This window comes from Phalacrocorax aristotelis, chromosome 1 (assembly GCF_949628215.1).
Source record: "Phalacrocorax aristotelis chromosome 1, bGulAri2.1, whole genome shotgun sequence".
NCBI lineage: Eukaryota > Metazoa > Chordata > Aves > Suliformes > Phalacrocoracidae > Phalacrocorax > Phalacrocorax aristotelis.
The window spans coordinates 25620806-25643999 of NC_134276.1; the positions used below are offsets into that span (position 1 = coordinate 25620806).

The 23194-nt window shown below is 41.4% G+C and overlaps 1 protein-coding gene across 1 annotated transcript in view; it reads left to right on the plus strand.

Annotated features, from left to right (window-relative positions):
- Window positions 1-18672, plus strand: part of KL (klotho) — a 51933-nt gene extending 33261 nt beyond the window's left edge. Inside the window, exons 2-5 of the mRNA XM_075084910.1 lie at window positions 2107-2617; window positions 7180-7448; window positions 10043-11159; window positions 14950-18672. Of these exons, the coding sequence (XP_074941011.1) occupies window positions 2107-2617; window positions 7180-7448; window positions 10043-11159; window positions 14950-15287 (2235 nt within the window). The 3' untranslated portion in view covers window positions 15288-18672. The remainder of the gene's footprint in view (window positions 1-2106; window positions 2618-7179; window positions 7449-10042; window positions 11160-14949) is intronic.
- The last annotated feature ends 4522 nt before the right edge of the window (window positions 18673-23194 follow it).

The following is a 23194-nucleotide window of genomic DNA, read 5'->3' on the forward strand; positions in this document are numbered from 1 at the left end:
ATCAGCGTAATGGAGCTTCAGCGTGAAGTAAAATTAAGTCTGTGCTTAGGTCAGCTCTCATTTTTGACACGAGACTTTGAAGTGGTTACTATATTTAGTTTCTCACTAGCATCAAAATCCATTGTATTAATATAGACAGATGGTAGGACTGCATCACATTTATCTGAGCTATTGATGTATTATAAATGAGAGCTTGTACCTTGAAGTTTGCAACTGAGAGCTTGATTCAGATACATGCACATAGGTGTGTACTGTGATTCACGGTTTGCTATACTGTTCTCTGGGTTTTGGTGACCACTCGAAAAGGGCATGGGTCTAGTCTCATATAGAGTTGGTGTCAGATCTGTGCAGATGTTTTATATATGCCATGACGACTCAAAAGGCAGCAGGTTTCTGTATGGGGGCAGCTGAACTGAGCCTTGGTTATTGATCTTAGCTGTAGTTGTCCTTCACTTCCAATTGCTTTTGCCCCAGCAGTGAGAATTAAAATTCTGCAAGAACCGTAGCATGGTAGAATTCATTATTTTTCCTGGGTAATTAACAGTGTCTATGTCAAAAATTATTAATAACTGTAATTGTTTAATGTTCCTAGTAATGCTGGCAACTGGAAATCATTGTGGGTCAAAGCTTGAATGGTAAGAGTGTATGAAAAAGCAACTATGAACAGCAGCTATCAATACATTAATGATAAAATTTGCTAACATAGCAACTGCATGGCGTGGAATTATAAAGCTTTCTTTATGGCTTTATATTCCAGGGAGGGCTAAAAATGTGTGTGACATTTTGATTAATAATCTGTCATATATTCATCACACCTGTGACTTTGTATGACAGGAACGGAGGTTCGTGTCATCACAGCGCATATGAACAAATACCAACTGATAAGACCCAGAATACAAATGTAAACTGGGAATAGTTATTAGGCTTTTTCTAATTAATAGATCTCATATTTTTTATCTTTTTATCAATTAACTAGAAAAAAACATTACAATTTCTACTAATGTCTAGATGACAAAAAGATGGGATGCTGATTCATAGAGCAGTCAAAATTCTTTGATAAGGCAGGTGCAAATTAAAAATACGGTTTAGATGGTGAAGGGCTCTGGAGATGTCGTAGTTTAGATGAGCACATGCTCACAGTGTAATGCTATGGCCACATAAGCAGAAATAGTGTGTTAAATTGTCTCCGGTTTTACTGCTGGCTGGACTACCACTGGCATATTATGTCCAGTTCTGCCTCTGCATTTTAAGACGGATGATGACAAACTGGAAGAGAGGAAGACAGTGAGAATGGTTAGAGGGCTTGAAACTATGCCTAAATATAATGCGAGGCTCCAGGAACTTAATCTATTTAACTTTCAAAGGGAACATCAAGAGACACTTTCAACTTGGTCTGTAAGATCTCAGAAAAGAAATTTGATAGAAAAGACCTCCTCACAGTAACAGATGAAATTATACCAACACAAGTGGTTGAAATACGATGCTAGCAAATTTTAATAAAACAAATTAAACTGAATTACTCAAATAATTTTTCAGGTGCTGTGGTAAATTGTTTTTCACCAGACTTTTTAAAATCCAGATTGGTAGTTTTTCCTGTATTGTGTGTTCTGGTTCAAAGACGAGTAAGTTCAAGGGTGTTTTTTTGTCTTGTATTGTTTTGAGAGATTTTGGCAGTTCTTAAAAATAGACCTTCCTTCTTTATATATCTGTAAATCTACAGATGAAGTGATATTCCTATAATGAAAACATACTTTGAAACACGTTTAGTTAAATGCATTTTCATTTTTGTAAAGAGTGGAAGTATGTCTGAACTCAATAACAGAAGTTAATAAAGGTGTCTATCTACCACAGGTGTGTTCGGTGCCTGGAATAGTATCTCATGGAAAACTGAGATGCTGTTTTCCCAAACCAACTAGTGATTTCTAGTTGGTATATGGTGTTAATATGGTATTTATTTAGGAGTTGTAAACTGCTGGTGAATGAATAAGTCTGAGCCCTGAAATGCGGTGTTTATGTGGTTACTACATGACACTGGACATCAGTACTTGAGACTGTTACTTAAAATGGAATTTCAGGTGCATTAATTACAGTCTTTCTTTTCAACAGGCCCATGCTAAAGTCTGGCATCTCTACAATGACCATTTTCGTCCAACTCAAAGAGGAAAAGTGTCCATCGCCCTTAGCTCCCACTGGATAAAACCTCAACGTATGACTGAAAAAAACATACAAGAATGTCAAAAATCCCTTGATTTTGTGCTCGGCTGGTTTGCTAAGCCCATATTTATTGATGGTGACTATCCAGAGAGCATGAGGAGCAACCTCTCATCTCTGTTGCCTGAATTCAGTGAAGTTGAGAAGAAGTATATCAAGGGAACAGCAGACTTTTTTGCTCTTTCTTTTGGAGCTACCCTGAGTTTCCAGCTCTTGGACTCCCACATGAAATTCCAGCAGCTGGAATCAATAAGCCTGAGGCAGCTCCTTTACTGGATAAGCAGTGAATATAACAACCCCCAAATATTCATTGTGGAGAACAGCTGGTTTGTTTCTGGTAGCACCAAGAGAGATGATGCCAAATATATTTACTATCTCAAAAAGTTCATTGTGGAAACTTTAAAAGGTAGGACTGAGATTGTATTAATATGTGCTTGACAAAATAATAATGCCTACAGAGACATGTTAAAGAACCAGGCTGAAAACTAATTTTAGTCTTTAACATTACTCTTGGCACTTCTGAAATGAGGCTCCAAATCCCTTTCCTGGGTTTGTTCTCTTCAGCTCTTGAAGACCCTTAATACCTGCAGATAACATTTGGTGAGTTTGATGCTGCTGTCTTTGAAGTCATTAGGAAAATTTCTACTGTCTGATGGGAGGAAGTGAAAAACGTGTGAACTATACTCTCAATGGACTTAGAGAAATTTGCTGTGTTACTTTTTAATACTTTTTTTCTGTATCTTAGATTTATGAATGCATATGTACAAAATGTAAGAATATATACGTGGGAAGGTAAATATTATGCCATAGGAGTTCCTCTGAAGAAAACGTAAGGCTGAAAGAATACATTTTTAATTGAAAAATTGGAAGTTTTTCATTCTGCATCTCAGTGTTGCTCTTGCACAAATTTTACATTGGTACAGCTCTGGACATCGATCACAATAATCCGAATTTACATCTGTTTAAGGAGAGCAAATGTTTGAGGTTGTATAGTCTAAGCTATTTAAATTGTTAACCTATTATTTTTTCCAAAGACTAAGAGAAATAAACTACCTTATGAGAGTTATTTTCTATTTTCCCATTTCCTTGTGGCAAAACAGATTTTTCAATCCTAGTAGTCACCAATGAGTTGTTTGGGTTCCCATTTCCACTTTCATTGTCTTTTAATTTCTTAATTTATAATTTAATAATCGATTTACTTGTCTACAGTTTACTGTTCTGGTTTTAAAAACAGTATTATTGTAGCTATTAGTTCAGATGAGATAGCCGTTGTGTTACATTGCCATTTTCATACAGGTGATGAGCAAAAATGGCTTTCATTTTATCCTCAGCACTCATGAAGGTGCAGAGAAGTCCTGTGTTTGTTTCATCTGCTATTCCAGAATCCTAATTATGACAGATAAATTAAAAGATTAATAAATACATGAGCCAGTGCATCCAAAATGGGAGGAAAGAAATGTAAAACAGTTACTATTACAAGTACAGTATTACATGTTTGCATTAAGTCAGATGAAGAGCTGTAAGGGGTCATATTCCCACTGCCTACATTTCTGCTTAAATTGCTGGACATACATACAGGGATCTGCCTTTTAATCACAGCTGGCTGGAAACAATCTCAATTTACAGAGTTTCTTTCCTTTTAATGTGCCACTCAATAAATAATAATAACAGCAACAACACTAGTCTTGTCATATTAAGTTAAGAATATGAACACTTAGCTAAACTTTTTACAGAAAAAAAAAAGCAGAGACAGACTGGATCTGCAGATGCTGACCTTCAGCATCATTATGATGAAAATTATTGCACCCAACTCTTCCGCCCATTAGAATATGCAAAAAAGTTCTCTGTGCAATAGCTAGGGGAATTTAGTTGAGAAGGATTCACAAAAGGCATCATGTGGGCAGTCTTGGACAAATTTAAAGAGCGAAGGCAAAGACACGTTATCTATCTTGGAGACTTAGGACATGTCTATCCAGTGCAGTAAAGCACTGTAATGTAGAGATTCATGAGCTAGTTACACCAGATTCACTCCAGCAGTCACGGGGCAATAAAATAGCATTGGAGCTATAGCACTGAGAAGCAAGGATAATTAATGTAGACCCAGGGCCACATAAATGTGCTTTTGCTGTGTCCTAGATCTGGCCAGTACCATTGCCTGATTGTGTGTGTGCACTGGTTCAGACAAAACTGCTTGTTTCTATATCTACGTTAACAAGTAAGTGCAGCCCTGTCAGAGCAAGCCTGTAGAGTAAAAAGAGTTGGTGCTGAGGGCCTGGCATCCACACCATGTGCATTCCTAAAGCCCATTTCTGGATTCATTTCACCCCGAAGGGTCCTAGGTCATGCACGCTGAGACCAGGCTGTGATGTGAACTGAAGTGTGATAAGGAGGGAGATTTGCTCAAAAGTGTGCTGATTTTGGTGGAGTGCTGATGTAGATGCCCATTCTGGCACTGCATGCCGCAGACAAGCTCTATACATGGTTTTTTTTTTGGCTCTGGGAAAGGGTCTCTTTATTTGGGATTCACAGTCCTAAATCTGTTTAGTGTTTACTATTATTGATATTATTTTTTTTTCCCAAATACCATTTAAGGTTGAATAGAGTGAATAGACCTGCAATATAAAGTAGTTAAATATTAATTAGAGCTGCTAATTGGTTGGAGATGGGTGGGTATCTAATCACTTATTCTAGGGTCATATTCACTTCCCTGCTCTGTCTCTGGTGCAACAAAAAAATTGATTATTCTTTGTAAAGTGGAGCATGTTGACCAGGAGGGCATGCAAGCTCCTCTGTGCCATGTTGACTAGCCAACGGGTTAAGTCATTATCTGGGGAGCTAGCAGGTCTGAATTCAAAGCCTTAAGGAGAACGGGAACAGCTAGGCCCCTGACAGGTCAGGACCAAGCTGTTCTCAGGTATGTCCAGAGGCAAAAAATAGATCCTTGGGCACCTTCCACATGGAAGCAGGAGCTCGGGCTTCACACACCTCACCTTCATGCTCTGGGGTTGGATAGCAGCTGAGCAGAGGGTTTTAAGGATCTGTATCTGATGCTCACGGGTCTGCCAGTTTTCCTTGCACTATTTCTATACTACTGAGCTAAACAGAGCGTGAGCTGAACTGCTGTTTAATTTTTAACCCACTTCTGGCAGAGTTCTGGCCTGCACAGTATCACACTTCTAGGCATGCTGTGGGGGATTGCTCAGGTCAGGAGTTATTTCCAGTAGGTAGTATGGACAAGGCCACTTAGTTTTAGAAGCAAGGACAGTTTCAGCTGGCCTGGCTTGCACACCAACAGACATAAAAAGGAGGGGAGATAGACAAAAGAAAAAGAAAAAAACAGGCGATAGTTTTCATCGTGGTTTTTCAGTAACATGCAATTCGTGTGTGATAGTATGTTTGAGATTTCCAAACTTTCTGAAACTTCCAAAAAATGTTTCAAGTTGCTTCTTTCATAGGTGACACTTAAAAGTGAATGCATTTTTAAAGAGGGATTTGAGGAGAGTTTTTATGAGTTGCTCAGGAAATGTGGGAGTGCTGTGTAAGGACTTACAGAAGGGGTGAGATGCTGTTCAAAGAGAAATTCTCACTGAGACCAGTTCATGAAGCGGACCTGTATTGGCTTTTACTCTGCTGGTACAGCAGATGTCATCATGGATGCATGCAGAGGTTAGAAAAATACTGGCATTTGCCAGACTCAAAAGAATGATGCCTTTAGGAGGAGAAATATTCCATTTCCTCAGACATTTTCTCATGACCTCTGATACAGACTGGGCCAAATTCATTGCTTATTTAACCACAGTTCATTTAATTGATTCAAACAGGGTTACAGTCAAGAATCCATGTATTCCTTCCTAAATGATTGTAATGAGGTACATTAATAAAGCCAGGAAATTAGTATCTTGATATTTTGGTTGCCTGAAATAATGCTTTCAGTGTAACTAGGCTGGAAAATATTATGTTCAGTCAGTATCCAGTTTGGGTTGACAGAAGTAATAAAGATAAACTCTGCTGGCTATGGAGCCAAACTCAAGTTCAAAAGAACATTTATGATTGTGCTTAAATTGCTGAATTAGGGTGGGTCTAATTATGTAATTAAAATAAGCACACTCCTTTGTGCCTTCCTGAAGCCGAGCCTTGCCCAGGAACATTTTGCTGAGTCTCAGTGTTTAATACAACTAAAAATGAGTGTCATTTGGAATCTCAAAACTGGCCATAATAACAGATGCCAGTAGACCCTGATTTTAACCTACAAAGTGTGTGGTGATTCTTAAAAGTCAAACAGTTGACCTAAAACATATATATCTTTTTAGAAACCCTTAACTATTTAAGCTGGAAAATGCCGTGCCATAAAAGATGTAAGCAGAGAGAATTATCAAATAAAGGCAGCCTTCCTGCATTATCACTTCTACTTAAAATCCTTGGTAATAAAAACTAATCAGCACACCAAAAGTGTTGTCAGGGTTTTCTCAATATATATTTGTAGTGGGGGTAAGGATCAAAAAGAGTATGACTTCTGTTCACATACACGACTGTGCTGCGTTAACGGCCCTTCAGCTACCCCGGAGTCAGCTGGAGCGCCTGCTTAGCAGAGCGCAGTGCCGTGCAGTTACTAGCTCAGTCGCTGCGAACAGCTCAAGCGTAGCCTGCGCTGCTCCAAGGCTGAGGTTTGGCACGCCTAATTAGCAGCACTGCTCAAACAGCTGCTCTGCTGCTTCTCTTTCTAAATCTGGCTTGTTTAAAGCCAGGCCAGGTACCTCTCTACTGCCTTGCACAGTGCACCCGTGCCCTGGCACCTCCCTGAGTGCAATTGAAATACCTTCCCTGAATGAGCTTTGAGGCAGGCCCCGAGATACTTATCTGACTTACTGCATTGTTCTTACACATGAACACCACAAACATTGCTGATATAGTGTAATCTACAAAGGTAAAATAAGCACTGTGATAAGTTTGGTTTTGTTCTTTTCTCAGCCATCCGGTACGACGGAGTTAATGTGTTTGGCTACACAGTCTGGTCCCTCCTGGATGGTTTTGAATGGCACAGGGGATACAGCATTCGGCGTGGATTGTTTTATGTTGATTTTCAAAGCCATGACAAGAAGTTGATGCCCAAATCTTCTGTCTTATTCTATCAAAAGCTGATAGAAAAAAACGGCTTCCCACCTTTGCCTGAAAACCAGCCCATAGAAGGGGTTTTTCCCTGTGGCTTTGCTTGGGGAATTGTTGACAACTACATTCAGGTGAGTCTGATGATAAAGCCGACAGGCTGTCCAGCCATATCAGTGCACAAGTTCATATTGATAAATTTGCTGGATAGAGTGTCTTTGCCAATATGTATTACTACAGCGCTGCAAGGAGGTGGGTACAAGGCTTTTGCACCAAGCACTGTGTCTTTCAGCTTCACTAGACTTTCTGCGTGTGACCAAGGAGAACCAGTCAGATAGAGATACTATGAATAACATTTTAGAAAAACATACGGAAATTGAAAGGGGTCTGATGCTCATCTTCCCTGGGCGTATTATGTGATCAGTTACTGGAATTCAGTCCTTTTTGAATGGAAGTTGATTAGATCTACTGAAGTGTAGTTCTAAATGTCCTAGTCTATGAAATGGGAAATATTACTGCTTTTTCTTGTTCACAATTTTAATGGTAATATATTTGTCTGCTGTGATAATACATGTTTTAGAAAACTTCCTGAAAGCTCTTAAAGCTCCAGTGGCATGTTTCTACATCTTATGCATATATATCCTGGTACCATCGTTAGAGGGCTTTTGTGTAAAATAAAATTAATAATATTAGCTTTAGATGAAATTTCTGTATTCCTTCTTTGTCATTTTGTGTAGTACTGTGTCTGATGGAGGCCTTCAGTGCCCCTGGATAGCACCTAGCTAGATCATGGATCCAGTTCATAGCTCTCACTCTTTATTTCAACTAAATCTGATACTTTGGGAGAACCTTTCAAATTTTAAGACTTCATAGCATGTGTAAAAATTGTAGCTTAGTTATGGTGTCTGTAACAGTTTGGCTCTGTAATTCTCAGATGCTGTTTTGGCTTGCAGGGCTTCTCTAACCACAGTAAAGAGGCGTAGTTAAATTCAATGCTGAGGCTTGATCCAAGAACAGAATTTTTAATTTAGGTTTTCCACAAAGACAGAATCTTTCCTAAGGCTAGAGTATAGGGAGCTTGTTTTTTCTCAGTCCAAAAGTAAGATCTGACTTTGCTCTCTTGAAAAATACTGCAGCCTGCTTACCTGGTACGCCGATTTCCAGGAAGATTCAACAGTCGTTATCCTCCTAGCTCCCAGACAGGTTACGGATTGGAAGTGGAATTGCTGCCTTCGGGATCGATAACAGCTATGAAGTTGCGGAGTCAGTCAGCCTAAGACAGTTAAAAAATCCCTCCCATCCCCCAAACCTTCAAAGCTGAATATTTTCATTTCAAAAGGCCATTCAAACATTTTGTGCTGTTAGGCTTAGGTAGCGTGATTTATAGATGCATCACAGTGGAAAAACTCTTTTGACAGCATTCCCACAGTATTAGTGGCAATGCATGCTTTAGTAATCTACAAGGGACAATTTTCCAGAAAAGCAATTTCCCTCAGACATGCTGGTTTTTATTACTTTCTTCTATAAGCACAGTACTGACCTCTCCGGAGAAAATAGCAACTGATTTTCAGCAGCTTCTTTATACAGTCTGCAGAGCCTCAGCTACAAGTTGAACACTGGTTGTAGGCTGACACCTGCTTTTCAAACAGGGGGCAGGACAAGGAAATCTGAACTCAGGGGGAACTTTGCACCAAAAGAAGAAGAAAAAAAAGGACAAAACCCACATGTGGTATCAGTATCTTGTTGTTTGGGTCTTTCTTGTAAGAGTTACGCTACAGTATAAAAGAGTAGATTTTACACTGTGCATTATTTTAAGTAATTTGCTTTTCCAATTTCTAGTCCTTATTGTGTTCGTGATATTCACTAAAAAGTGAAAGTATAATTCTGTGGGACCCAGGTAAGCTCATCTTCTCCTGTGTCCAGATTGTCATACAGGCAATTCTGATATCTGAAGCCCTTAAGACTATGGGAAATGCATTTATTGTTGGAGTGGCATATAGTGGATTTACTCAGAGGCCTGAAAAAAGATTGATTCAGACATCAGCAACCTGCTGAAATAACTTGGAAATTAGTTCAGTATGAGTTACATAAAAAAGGACATCTTTAGCAAGGAGGAAAAATTTTGCTTGTCAGCTAAATTCATGCTAGAAATCAAGTGCAGAGTATTACTCATCTTTCATCATAGTCAGGAAAAGAACTGAACACAGAAATGATGTTGCATTCATTATTTCTTTTGCTGTGTTCAGGGAGTGGCCTTGAAACTGAAGCTACTGGGTAATTTACAACAGGCAGTCTCTCTGTAGGCCCTTTGGTATAGCTTCTTCATCTTGGAAGAAAAACATTTTAAAAATTACTGTAGTCTTCGCTGAAGATCTGCTTCTCTGGAGATCTGTCACAGGTTTAGTGCCTTATCCCTGAGCAACCCCTTGCTTCCCACAGACTGGTGCAATCTGGAGTAGAGACAAGCATGGTGACCATTAGCATAAGCTTGTTTGGGATAGGATGAAAATTATATATACATTTGGTACATTTCTGACATCACATGTTAACAGAAGATTAATTCATTCCTATGAGCCAGAGATGTTGTTGTATCCCAGATGCAAGAGGGGTGCTAAATGCAATGTTTTGGCTTACGCTGTTCTTTCACTACGTTGTGCCTGATGGTTGTGATGTTCCCACCTACCTGGAACAAACAGCTTGAATCTGGTATGTTTCTTATTCTGCTTAGGTAGATACGACACCTGCACAGTTTCTTGACTCTAATGTTTATGTGTGGGATGTTCACCAGACAAAGAAGCTTATTAAAGTGGATGGAGTGTTCACCTCGAAACGGAAGCATCACTGTGTTGACTTCGCTGCTATCAGGCTCCAGATCTCTCTTCTGCAAGAAATGCATGTCACACACTTTCATTTTTCACTGAAATGGTCTTTAATCCTTCCTTTAGGTAACCTTTCTCTAATCAACCACACACTTGTACATTATTATCAGTGTTTTGCTAGTGAACTGCTCAGAGTTAACATAACTCCTGTTGTTGCTTTATGGCAACCTATGGCCGAGAATCAAGAGCTTCCAGTTTCCTTTGCCAAATACGGAGCTTGGGAAAACCCAGAAACTGTTCAGGCTTTTGTGGAGTATGCCAAATTCTGCTTTACAAGTTTTGGGGACCATGTCAAATTTTGGATCACAATGAATGAACCATCTGTGAAAAATTTGACATACACTGCAGGGCACAACCTGTTGAAAGCCCATGCCAAAGCATGGCATCTTTATGACAAAGAATTCAGGAGATCTCAGAAGGGTAAAATATCTATAGCTCTGCAAGGTGACTGGGTAGAACCAGCTTGTCCCTTTTCCAGGAATGACCAAGAAGTTGCTGACAGAATTTTAGAGTTTGACATTGGCTGGCTTGCAGAGCCCATCTTTGGGAATGGCGACTACCCACGGGTGATGAGGGGATGGCTTCACCGAAGAAACAGTGTTGACCTGTATAATTTCCACTTGCCTTATTTCTCAGAAGATGAAAAGAAGTTAATCCAGGGCTCATTTGATTTTTTTGCCTTGAGTCACTACACTACTACCCTTGTGGGCTGGGAGAAAGAAGATGCACTAAAATATGACCACTATCTTGAAGTTCAAATGATCAATGACATCACATGGCTGCACTCCCCCAACAGAGCTGCGGTAGTGCCCTGGGGACTGCGTAAATTGCTCAAGTGGGTTAAATCAAAGTATGGCGATGTCCCAATTTATGTTATGGCTAATGGAATTGATGATGACCAGAATATGGTGCACGATAAGCTCAGAGTGTATTACATACAGAATTACATCAATGAAGCTTTAAAAGGTAAGGAACCGTAGATGGTTTATATGTCACAACTCCAAGTATTAGTATACACTGTGTGATAAGAGTACGTTAACGTTAAAAAAAATTAATCCTGTGTAGAATACTCCATAAATTAAATGTTATTACAGCATAACAGATAGTTTTTCCTTTGTTTTACAATTGATTGGTGTTACTAAACATCAGGAAGACTGACCTTGCACGTATTCTGCATAAGACAGCAGGAGAACTTTTTTGTGATTTCAAGAAATTTAAGTAGATGTTATGTGAGTAGCTCCACATGTATTTAGTCAGGTTTTCTTCTCATTGCACTTCTACTGTTGTTTTGCTTTGTTGCTTCTCTCCACTGATGTACTTCAGGGCTGAGTATGAGTTCTGTTTCTTAGCTGTCTTTGTATCTTATTCAACACAGCGATCTTATCCAACAGTGATCTTCATAATAATTCAGCTATCTACCTCATTATGCCATTTCCTGGACTCTTTCCTGCTATTCAGAACCCAAACTGGTCTTTTTCTCTGTCTCAAAGATTCATAAATGATAAGGCAAAAAAAGAAGCATTTTGAGTTATCCTGTCATACAACACACGCTGTTTTTTCAGAAAAGCAGAAGACCCGACAGATAATTTTTACTGATGAAGAATCTTCTACATCTTGCCTTAAGCTGTTGCAGTGGCTAAATGCTGTTGCAGGGCTAATTATTTACTGTTTTTATATATAAGCGTGTGTATAGATATATAAAAATATTACTTCTAGTATTAATTTCTTTAGCTTCAGCTTTAAGCCACTTTGTTGTGCATTTACATGTATTTTACCTGTGTAGGTATTGTCTTTGATAAATAGCACAGACAAAGCTCTTTTGTCCCTTACCATAAACATCATTTAGAACCTTTCAATTATTAAACTTTTCCCATTTGCCAGCATTCTTCTTGAGAGGGATAAGCCCAGACCTGGGCACACTGTTCCTGCCACAGCTGCACCTATATCTCAGGCAGGTGTAATGTAATCTTACCCTTTTACTCCTCTTTCATACATCTAAGCAGCCCGTTAGCCCTTTTGGCCACGGCACAGGTTGGTTACGTACGCTGTGGTTATCTACTGAGATTTTAAACTTGGCTACAGATTCCTGCCCCTCTCCAGGCAGAACTTCCTCTAACCAAAATATGGTATGCTGCTTCTTTGACAGCCTCACATTTGGTGATGTTCAAATGCCAGTTGCTTGCTTGTGCAAAGCTTGCTACGCTAGCTAAATTATAACCCGTAATCTTTGTGTTATTTGCAAATTTGGGAGAAATAGTTTTCTTTCAGATAACTGATATATTTAAGATCATTAATATCTTGGTGCTAAAAGCCAATCTCCATGACCACAATAGAAATACACCTACTGTGACACTTACTTACCTGCAATTACATTTCTAGACTTACTAGTTATATTTGAGATCAGTTGAACTCTGTTTATTATGGGCTTGTAACATTCTATTTTCTTGATCCAAATGCCATATAATACCAAGTCAGTTGCCTTGTGAAGTTCTAAGTATATTATGTCAAACATCTTTCCTTTTATTTATCTGCTGATCTCATTAAAAAGATGTCAAGTTAGTTTGACAAGATTTAATTTTCATAAAGCTAAGATGATTGGCATTAATCATATATATATATCCTGTAATTCTTATTTATCAAGCCTTATGTAATCTGTTCCACTCTTTTGCTAGGTAGTGAAGGATGGCTGGCAATTCCATAATTTGCTAGGTCATCCTGTCTACTCTCTTAAGTATTGGCTTTAACTTCCTCCTCTGTAATTTCCACCTCTTTCACAAATTACTGAACATCAATATTAAGTGCCCAAGAGTTCCTTCTCCAGCATTTTTAAGCACTGGCAACATGTTTTCTGCACCTGTAGTTAAAAAAACTTGACTATATTTGGGCTTATGGTTTCAATCTGTTTTTTCTCTATTGCTTCTCTCTGCCCCAGCGCTTTAGACCATACCAGTTCCTGGCACTTCTGTTTTCAAAGTGCGTATGGATATAGGCTTTTCTCCCAGTCCCCGTTAGCTAGAACACCTGCACATCCTCCTGTTTTTTACAGAACTTTGTCATTTGTACTGATCTGGTACCAGCGTCCCCCAATCAGTTCCTTCTCCCCTCTTCTATCCAGCCTGGAAATAGCTCCTGTGTTTTTCAACTTAACCATCGCATGTAAACTGATCTTCACCTCCTTTGTCATGGATGACTGTGTCCCTGATAACTAGCCGTAATACTTGCCCTAAAGCTCACTCTCCCACTTCTGACATCATATACTCCTCCGTAGTGTTTGGTACATCAGTAATACCAGTTTTTTTCATTCTCTTTTCTTCTACTGCTCTGGTATTGTGCTTTTGTCCATCTTGCCCTTACACATGGAGCAAGCTCTTAACTTTGGTATCATGACTGATTCCAGTTTCTCCAAAACCTGCATTTTTTCTGCAAGACCCTGTGCAGTAACTGAGATGAATTACAGACCTTTGTCCTTACCTCAGTGTCACGCTGGAGAGGAATGAGAGGGATTTGGTACAAGAGCGCGCTCACCTTAAAGATCCTATTCTGCCTTCTTCCTCCAGCTGGTTTCAGGGGCTGCACGTGGCAGCTTTTGTGCATGTAGTGTTTCTCTCCTGCCTTGTTCCGTGGGAGCCAACAGGTTTGTGCAGATAAATGGTTCCAGAACACAGTACGGGACCCTTTGGACTGAGGTTTTGTACGCTGTTTAAGCACATCTTTGCCAACTGAAAGCAAAGAACAGCAGTAACCATTTATGTAACACCATTAAATATACGTGCAGTTTTACAAACACAAACTAATTATCCTGGGTAGCAGCTCTGTTAAAGGGCGGGTAAATAATATTTCATTTTACACATGAAAAGTAGGTTAGAGGTGCTAAATGTCTTGTGTGTGGCTGCAGAAAGAATTATTTTCAAAGGCATATGAAAATTCGCCAATTGTTATCTTTCAGTCCTGTGTTCATCTGCTAGAAGATGTTGCTTTAACTTGTTAAAAATAGTGATTGTGAGAGGCAAAGTATTAGAGTTTGTGTTTACTGCTATGGATTGATTAGTTTTGTCAAGCAGGACTGATGGCTCAAGGTTAATGCTCCAGCTGCTGGACCTCTTCCAGTAGCCAAGATAGCAGTATGGGTTGTGGATATGTTCTCAATAAAGACTAAAACAGGTCATCTTGGGTCAGAAACTTGGGTCAATAACAAGAGACAACTATGATCTGCATAAGCTTTCCACTTGCACTGGTGATATGCAAGTACCTTAGCATGGGTGCATCTTCTTCTGGTGTCACTGTGCCTTTGCTAGTGAGAAGTGCAGCCTGATGTCCTCTGTTCCTCGGCCATCCCCATCAGGAGGTGCTCTGCAAGGGAGAAGGAGCAATCAGAGAAACAGGTTGCAGAAATCCAGGTGCAGGAAAACCAAAACCTGTATTCCTTCATACCTAAAAAAGAAATCCATTGTTTCATGATAGGCTCCATGCTGATCATTAAACGCAGTCATGTACTCACAGCTGTGTTTACCAAGCACAAGGAAATAAATTGCAGGATACTCACAGATCACACTGTCTGGCAATGGCCGACAAATTCGTACTTTTTGTGACGAACACTTCATAGATGTACATGTACGTTACCTTGTTATGGGGAAGAGACGTGCAGATATGGGTTTAACATCCTCCTACCCCTGCTTTATGTACTGGCCTGTGGTACTGTTCTTGAATGCCAAAGTGACATACATTCATTTCTTCAACCCGTTGTTTTCTTTTGCAGCTTACACCTTGGATAACGTTAATCTGCAAGGATATTTTGTCTATTCTTTTAATGACAAGACTGCTCCTAAATATGGTCTCTACAGTTACGTTGCAAATCAATTCGAACCAAAGCCTTCTATGAAACATTACAGAGAAATAATTGACAATAATGGGTTTCCTGGTCCTGAAACTCCTGAGTTGCTGTGCCCAGAAGAGATTGCCTCGTGTTCTGAATGCCACTTCTTCCGAACCAGAAAATCATTATTAGCTTTCATCTCCTTCATATTTGTTGCTTTTATTGTTACTATATTCTTCATTACTTACTACTCCAAGAGGGTAGAAAGAAGGTATAAATAGAACTGCCCCTTTGAATACATGCCTCACTGCCCCTTCTCTTGCATCCCCTTGGGAAATCTGAAGTAAGAGTGCACATTGTCATGATTGCTTCAGCAGTAGGAAGGCATGTACATTGCCTGGTACTACAGGACGTTGACTCTGAGAAGAGATGGCTAGCGTATGGCTTCCAGAAATCGTTTTCTCTGGTTTAGTACATTTGGTTTGTGACCACTCCTTAATTCCTGTGGTTGGAGTTGTCTCACAACTTTCCCTGGGACCCTTTGTTGAGCAGATGCTTTCCCCTCCTTGGTTTTCCCTTGCTGAGTTGGACAAGTAAAAGTATGTTTTGAAGACATGGAGTGATGGAAGAGCCTGTATGTCAAATTCTCCAAGAGAAGATGGGGGAGAAACAAAATGGTTTACTTTTTCAAGTTGCGTGATGTTGCGCGATCAGAGCCAACACCTGACTGGAGCAGGGAAAGTGACTGAGCAGAGACGGAGGAGAATTGCACAAAGCAGTGCCGAGGGAAAGGACACCCCTTTCCTAAAGCAGACACAGAGGGAAGAACAGGGGGACACGAGTCTGTGCTGCTGAAAGCTCACGGTAAATTTGTTAACTACTACTCAGGTTGCTGATGGCTGCATCCGCCTTCAGGATGTCATTGGGGAACTTCAGCTAAAGGAATTGTGTCTCTTTCAGTGGGGAAAGTATGTCTAGGGGTTGCAGGGGTCATGCCATCTGACGGGTGAAAGGGCTTCTCTTTGATTTGCTCAGTAAAAAAGCAGAGAGCAGGAACTGAGATGTCCTTGCTGTCTCAGTTGCCAGAAAACTGTGTGCCTGGTGCCCTGTTGCCCTGTGCCCATGGACATGGCAGGGCTGGGGCACCCTGTCTCTGCACTTCTCACAGCAAGTTGCATGCAGCTGGCACTCTGCTGCTGCCAGGCTACTTACCTGCTGGAAACTGCTGGGTAATTTAGTAAGATGGTCTTTGTATGCCATTTGTGTTGAGTGGGGAGACTTTAAATCCCAGCATTTTGGTATAATAATCCAGCACTTTATTGCTGCTTTTGCCAGGGTCTGAGATCTTTGAGCTGTTGCTCCAGGCCTCTTCCAGGTTGGCTGGAGGGTCTCCTTTGTGCAACTGGCCCTGGCCCTGGCAGCATTTAATCCCAAAGTATTACTGAACATCTGCGGGTCTCTCATTTTTGTCTCAGCAATATAAATCAGCAAAGCATTAACAACATTGTTTATTAGTATAAATAGAGAAAGAATGGGGAAAAAACTGACCTTATTTTGCCTGCCTGTGAATCACTACATTAGGAGTGTCCTCAGTATAAAGCAGTGAGGCCATTTTTCTCTGCTTTCTAACTCTAGGCTTGTATTGCCATCAGTTGTAATTGTATTTTTATTGCTATGTGAATAATGTCAGTCACTGGAAAGAATATTTTAAAGGAAATGTGCTCTCTGTTAATTAAGAATTATTTATCTACTACAGCTGATTATGCTGTATTAAATGTGATGTTTATCTACTAGATGACTAGTAGATGACTAAATGACCTCCCAGGGTTCGTTTCAACCTGAATACTCTATGATTCTGTGATTCTATACTGTAAATTAAAACTTACATATGAAATACGATTTTCATTTGTAGCTTAAGATTATATTTTTTCTAAAATATTGCATAGAAATAGAAAAGAATTAGTATCTTATCATAATGATTAATATATTTGTCCTGTAGTTCCAGTCTTAAAATGATCTCTCTTTGCACTAATGTATATTTTGGTACTGAGATTAAGGTGAAAACTTCAGGGTAAGTGATGAAGTATTAAAAATATATATAAAAATTATTTATAGCCTGATAGGACTGCTGAAGAAAAGCAAATTTTAAACTGCTGTTTATTTATGCATTGGTGCCTGGTGGAGTATGGATTACAAAGAAATTGCTCTCCCTAAATGTACGAAATGCCAAATGGCTTTCTCCATGGCATGGCAATGAATCACCTTGCAGTACAGTACTCCAGTAGTCAGATGCTTCACAGTACATAACGAAAAGTGACATTCATTTAATACAAACTGTAGCCAGGTCACGCCTAACTTGTATGTTATGTGCGTGTGTGTAGATATGTTACAATTATTTTGTTGTTGGTAAAATAAGAAGAGTCTGGGCCTGATCTTTCTGAGATGCCCAGCGTATGTGCCTCCCCTGGGTTTGAGGGGGTTCAGGGGGTCTGAAGCGCCAGTGCCAGTGGGCACCAGCCCATCCTGACCCTTCACTAACCATTAACCATCCAGCAAGTTGCCCCCGTGTGCTATTTAATGGCCCAGCCACAGTGCAATGTGTGGAGCAGCATCTGAGCACGGAGGAGATGCTGCAGGCTCTTCCTGTAGAGGCTGGGTGATATGTAACCACCGACAGGCAGATGGCACCAGCTGGATATCTAATTGGTAGGTAAATTGGGATTTGTTGCTATGAAGCTGTATGATTGCATCCACTCATGGTGCTGTGGCCCATAGAAATAACACAGCCTTTGGCGCTCTTCCCTTCAGAAGAGTTTTTAAATACCACTGCAGAGCAGCAACCAGCTCGAGCTGGGCACAGCAGTTGCCAAAGTCTTCTCCTAAGCTGTCTGGCTGCCATGCTGCCTGCACACAGCAATGCATAGCTCTCAGCAAATGAATTGTACAATGATGGGCCAGGGAAAACACAGGCTGGTCTGATGGAGATAATGGTATGGCTTTGCCGCAGGAATCTGCTTCATTTTATGTAATCAGGGGCCAGTGCGAGTTTCTTGTCAATCCTCTTGAAAAAAATCACCTTCCACTAACAACAAAAAAACCCTTGAATAGGCGAAGATTAGGTACCTGTCCAAGGAGAATTGCAGTGTGCTCATGCAAACTGATGGGGTAATCACCTCCTGCAATCAGGCTGTGGGCCGTGGGGCACTTGTGTTCGATACCCACGTGTGAGCGATGACCTGGCACTTCCCTGTCACCATCTGTGCATCTAGAGCAGAAATGCTGACAGCAGCAAGGACTTTGAGCAGTGGGGACTCCATACCCAGGCTGCAAAGACAGCTCAGGGAAGGATGGTGTTTTGTTTTCTGAAGAGCAACTGGAGTCTGCATGTGATGGATGTTAACATGCAGTATCATATGTAGACTAGTTTCTTGATTTTAACCATGTTTCTAGGATGAAATGTCGCCAGTTTGCTCAATGCTGTAAAATACAAATTTATGTTTTTATTCAAAATATTTTTGTGACGTGAGTGCAAAGCTTCTGTTTCTTTTCTTGAAAAGATTGTGCAGTAAGACTGTGGGATGGATGTCTTTGCTAGATGAAAGAAAGAATGTTATATTATTTTTATAACAATCTCAGAAATGAAATAAAGATTCTGTATGTAACAAATTGTAACATGTTCTTACTATTTAATCTGTCCAGTTTCTCTGTTTGCAACATGAAGTACAGAGTACCTTAGCCGAGGCTGTTACGATAACTCTGCAAGGAGTTTGTGCTGTGGTTTGTTTTTCCAATGCCACATAAATAACTGCAACTTTTGTTGGAGATTGCTGGGGCCTCTGTCTAAACAGAGCTTTTTCCAACAGACTTTGGAGGGGTTTTGGTTCTTTGATTTTTTTGTTGGGTTGTTTTTTTTTCAGAGTGACTATTGCTATTTAAAAAGCCCGTGGAAGTAACCAGACCAGTATGAGTGTTTTGTTGCAATAGATTATTCCATAGTAACACTGCAGTAAATGTGACAACTCTTCTATTCCAGTAGAGTTACTCACAGGCTTCAAGGATTTTGTCAGCATAGTTGTGGCACGAAGCAGTCAGTTTGTGGCATCCTTATTAAACAGCCTAACAAAAGTACATGTCAGTGTTAAAGGAAGAAGGGAAAAGACTAATGAACGGGACAGCGGCCACACAAGTGTCAGCATGTTTAAACACACAACTTGCCCTTCACTTTTCTCCCTGCATTGTATTAATTTGCTTTTGGGTCATTTAGAGAGCTTGTTCTGTTCATTCTGCTTACAAAAAACCCTTAGGTGAAAAACGCCCTTATTCAAGGCGAGGAAGTCAGAGCTAGGTGCTAGATTTCAGCTCCAGCTGAGAAAGTTCAGGCTTGTTCCTTCTTCACTCATGCAACGCTGAGAAGAGGAAGCGAGGAAAAGACAGGGGAAAGAAAGCTCTTCCCGTCTTTGATGTGCCACTCGAGGACTGCTGAACCACACTCTTTGCCAGCCGTCACAAGGCTGTGGCTGGTCCTGGCTCATTAAGTCCACCCTTTTTAAGAGACTGAAAAAAACCAGAATAACGAGGTGAAGTGAAAGTGGCAGGGTCCAACATATCAGAGGCTTTTATTCTGGAGTTGAACAGAAACACCACTCTCTGTCAAATGGTTCTGAGAAAATTAAGACAGTTAAGAAACCAGAAAGTTGAAATAGCAGCAGCCTACAGCCAAGACATTTGTGGGTGCTGACATTTTGCTGGCTATTATTTTGTGATTCTTTGTGTGTGTATTTGTGAAGGAGTGGCAAAAGGGCCAGGAAGGCAAAGAGAAGCCAGGGAAAATGCTAACCAAAGCAGGGCAGAAAAGCCACAGGCACAAGTGGCTGCATGAGTACCTCACCCTGGGAGCTGAGCAAACAGTACCCTGGCGTGGGGATGGGCCATGGGGCCCATCCTTGTTAAAAAAATAAAATTTGGAAAAAGGATCTAATCTGTAAACTTCCTACCTCCATCGTATTTGTCCCTTAATAGACATACCTCCTACATGATGAATTTTACTGTCAAAAGCCACCTCCTTGTTGCAAGCATTTCTTCCAAGACAACATGGCGAAATGTTGTTACCCAGTCCCAACCCTTCGGAGCTCATCCAAATGTGTTTCTGGCCCGAGGCGGGGCCTGAGGTGCAAGAGAGGTGGTCACTGTCACCGGCACACTGAGCAAAGCAGTAGGAGTGGCAGTGGTGATGTTTTCTAAAGACTGCAAATTCACATCAAGTTGGATTAGTTTCTACTTTGGTTCTTTTCTATTAGTGGCAAGAGTTTCTTCCTTAGTAAGAGAGTAACACACAAGACTTTGGGGTTTGTTTTGGCAGGAAGGCATGAGTTTTAACTCTTCCCCCTAGCCTGGGATGTATAATGTACTTCTTACTGATTTCTTTTATGGCATCAGTATTTGAAGGGAAGCAAAGGGCCCAGGGAGCACCTTCTCAGTCCCACCTGTTTGGCTCCGAGGAGCAAGAGGAGCTTCCAAGCTGGATCTTCACCCTGGGGCTGTGCCCTACTGGGGTGCACGTCCCAGCCGGAGCAGTGCCGAGCCCCAGGTGCCTTGGGATGTGGGGTGGGGTCCAGAGGAAAAGCAGAGCATCCCAGTAGGATGCTGGCTGAAATTGTGGCTTGGCTCTCAGCAATATGCTGGATGTTGCAGTGCCACCTTCTGCGCTCAGGGCTCTTTAACATGCTTTTGGCAGTGCTGTAAACCAGCAGGGCTGCACAAACACAACACCTGACCCAGGGAGTCTGTTTTTCCTCTCGCTGGAGGGAACTGCGAATTGGCTGAGTGTTTAGTTCAAGAGGTGTAATAGTATAAACTACCTGTGCCGTAAAGTTTTATGAGGTGACAAAGTTTTGTAGTCTGGCAATAGCGCAGTTGAGCTGGAGGCCATTCGATGCCCTGCCGGGAAAGGGAGGGGAGCAAGCAGGAGAGGAGCACTTCCCGACAGCCTGCAGCCTCCCTGGTCAGCCCAAAGGGTGCCCCGAGGGGAGCAAGGCTGCTGCTCCTCCAGCCTGGGACAGGCGTGATCCAGGGGCTTAGTGCTGCGGGAAGAATGGAGCAGGGACAGCTCCAGCTCTCTCACTACCTCCTTCTCCCTCGTCAGGCAGGTATTTATTTACTTTTGGGCTATGAAATGGGGAGCTAAATACCAAGGTCTGACATAGGTATGCCAGGGCACAGAGTTTATTTAGAAGACAAAATACTGTTTATAGGCCTTACAGATTTTTTGTTAACTTTTTGTTATTACTTCGCAGGAACTGTTCTGCCTTCCTCCCTCCACTAGGATTGAATGGGTCTTATTTCCAAAAGCTGAGAAAATAAATGCTCATAAAGAAAGCTGCCAGTGTTGCAGTCGTCTCTCCCAGCATTAGCTGAGCCTTTAAGTCCACTTCTGATGGAAGTTTGTGAATTTTATACACATTTGTAACTCATTTATCTGCCACAGTGCTGTGGGATCTAGGAGCGGATATTGCCTTTCCTTGCACCTCGCAGCAGGAGCCGGCGGGGTCCTGCACTCGGCAGCACATGGTTGCTTCTGCTTGGTATTCACAGGCACATTCCTCCAGCTGGTGATATATTATTATTGGGCTGGAAGAAAAATAATGCAACCAAGCTCTTATTATTTTCTTCTTTTATCTGTTTGGTCATATTAATGTGGGATAATCATTATATAAGTGCACAGGAGACACAGTCAAGGACACATTCTTTTTTTACAGTCCCCCAGTGCTTTCGTACTTCAGTCATTCATCTTCTGTCTTTAATTACAGCAAGTGATCTCAGAGGCACTTAAAAGATTAAATTACTCAATTATTTGAAAAATCCAAATGCAATAACAGTATCTCTTTTCTGATAAATACCGGTGATTGCTGAAAAAGGTTGCCCAAGGCAAGAAATGCTGGGAGGCCAAGGAGGCCATATTGTAACATTTTGGCTTAGACCAGTGATACCCATTTAATTTTTCATTATTTTCAACCATTATGTTTATTTACATTGATAATAACCACAAACTTTTCTGTCGCTACCCCAGTGGTTTCAGCAGTGAGATGAATGTCACTGCTCAGCTATTTACAAGTGTCCCAGCACCTCTTTGAGTGCGGAGAGAACCACACAAGACAACCAGATGATAACCACAGCCCAAAAAGACATAAGGCCATGGTTGGGCATCAGCATGGCCAGGCAGTAAACCCCATTCAAAGTGATGTTTGTGGATGGGGTGTTTGGTCTGGGTGTTTGGGAAGGGTATGTGACTAAAACACATGTGGTGGCTCACTTCATGTTGGGGTGGGTTCACCACTGGCGGGTCTGGGTCTGCACTGGCACCGTGCTGGTGGGCAGCCTGGCTTGGGCTCTGAAACCTTGTGTGAAGTGGGAAAAGTGGCCTGCCAAAAGGCAGCTCTGAAATGGTTGTCTCACTATCCTACGGCCCCAGGAGGGAGCTGTTGATGTGCTCCGTGTGTGGGCATTGCTGCTAATGCTGTGACAGTGCACCTGCAGCAGCAGGGCTCATCCTTCTTCACCAACAGCCCTATTGCTCACCAGGGATCCCCAAATACAGCCACTGAAGAATAGGAAGTTTTCCCTGAATAGTTTTTTTTACCTGTTTTGCAAAGCCATAAATGTGTGTTGAGCCCAATGTTATGAGGTTGGGGAAGGGGCTGGCATGATCCCTCCTCCCTAGGCCAGGAGGAAAGGGATGTGACTCTTCAGGGAAAGAGAAATCCAGCGTAAAGAGCTAAAATCGGCACTTTATAGTCCCAGTTCTGACTTCCTTAGGAGCAGGCCAACAGCGAGCAAAACACCAGCACAGTTGTGCGCTCAGGGTGGTCTGCTCTTACAGCCATGGTGGGCTTGTCACTTGAACTGGTTAGCGACAGCCAGCAGTGTGGCACATGGATGCGTGTTTGGTGCCATGGGGTCAGCTGGCCCCATGGCAAGTCCCTAAACTGAAAGATTCTGGAGGGAAAAAAAGGCCTCACTGTTTGTGGTCAAGCCAGACCAGCTGTGGCACTTCTGATCCTACTGCTGTGAAGCCCAAGCCAGGCTGGAGTTGGTGGGGTGGCTGAGCGGGCTGGCAGACCCTGGGCTGCTGACCCGCTTGGGTTTGGGGTCAGGCTGCATGCAGGCACCCAGCTAGCATCTGTCCTGCACG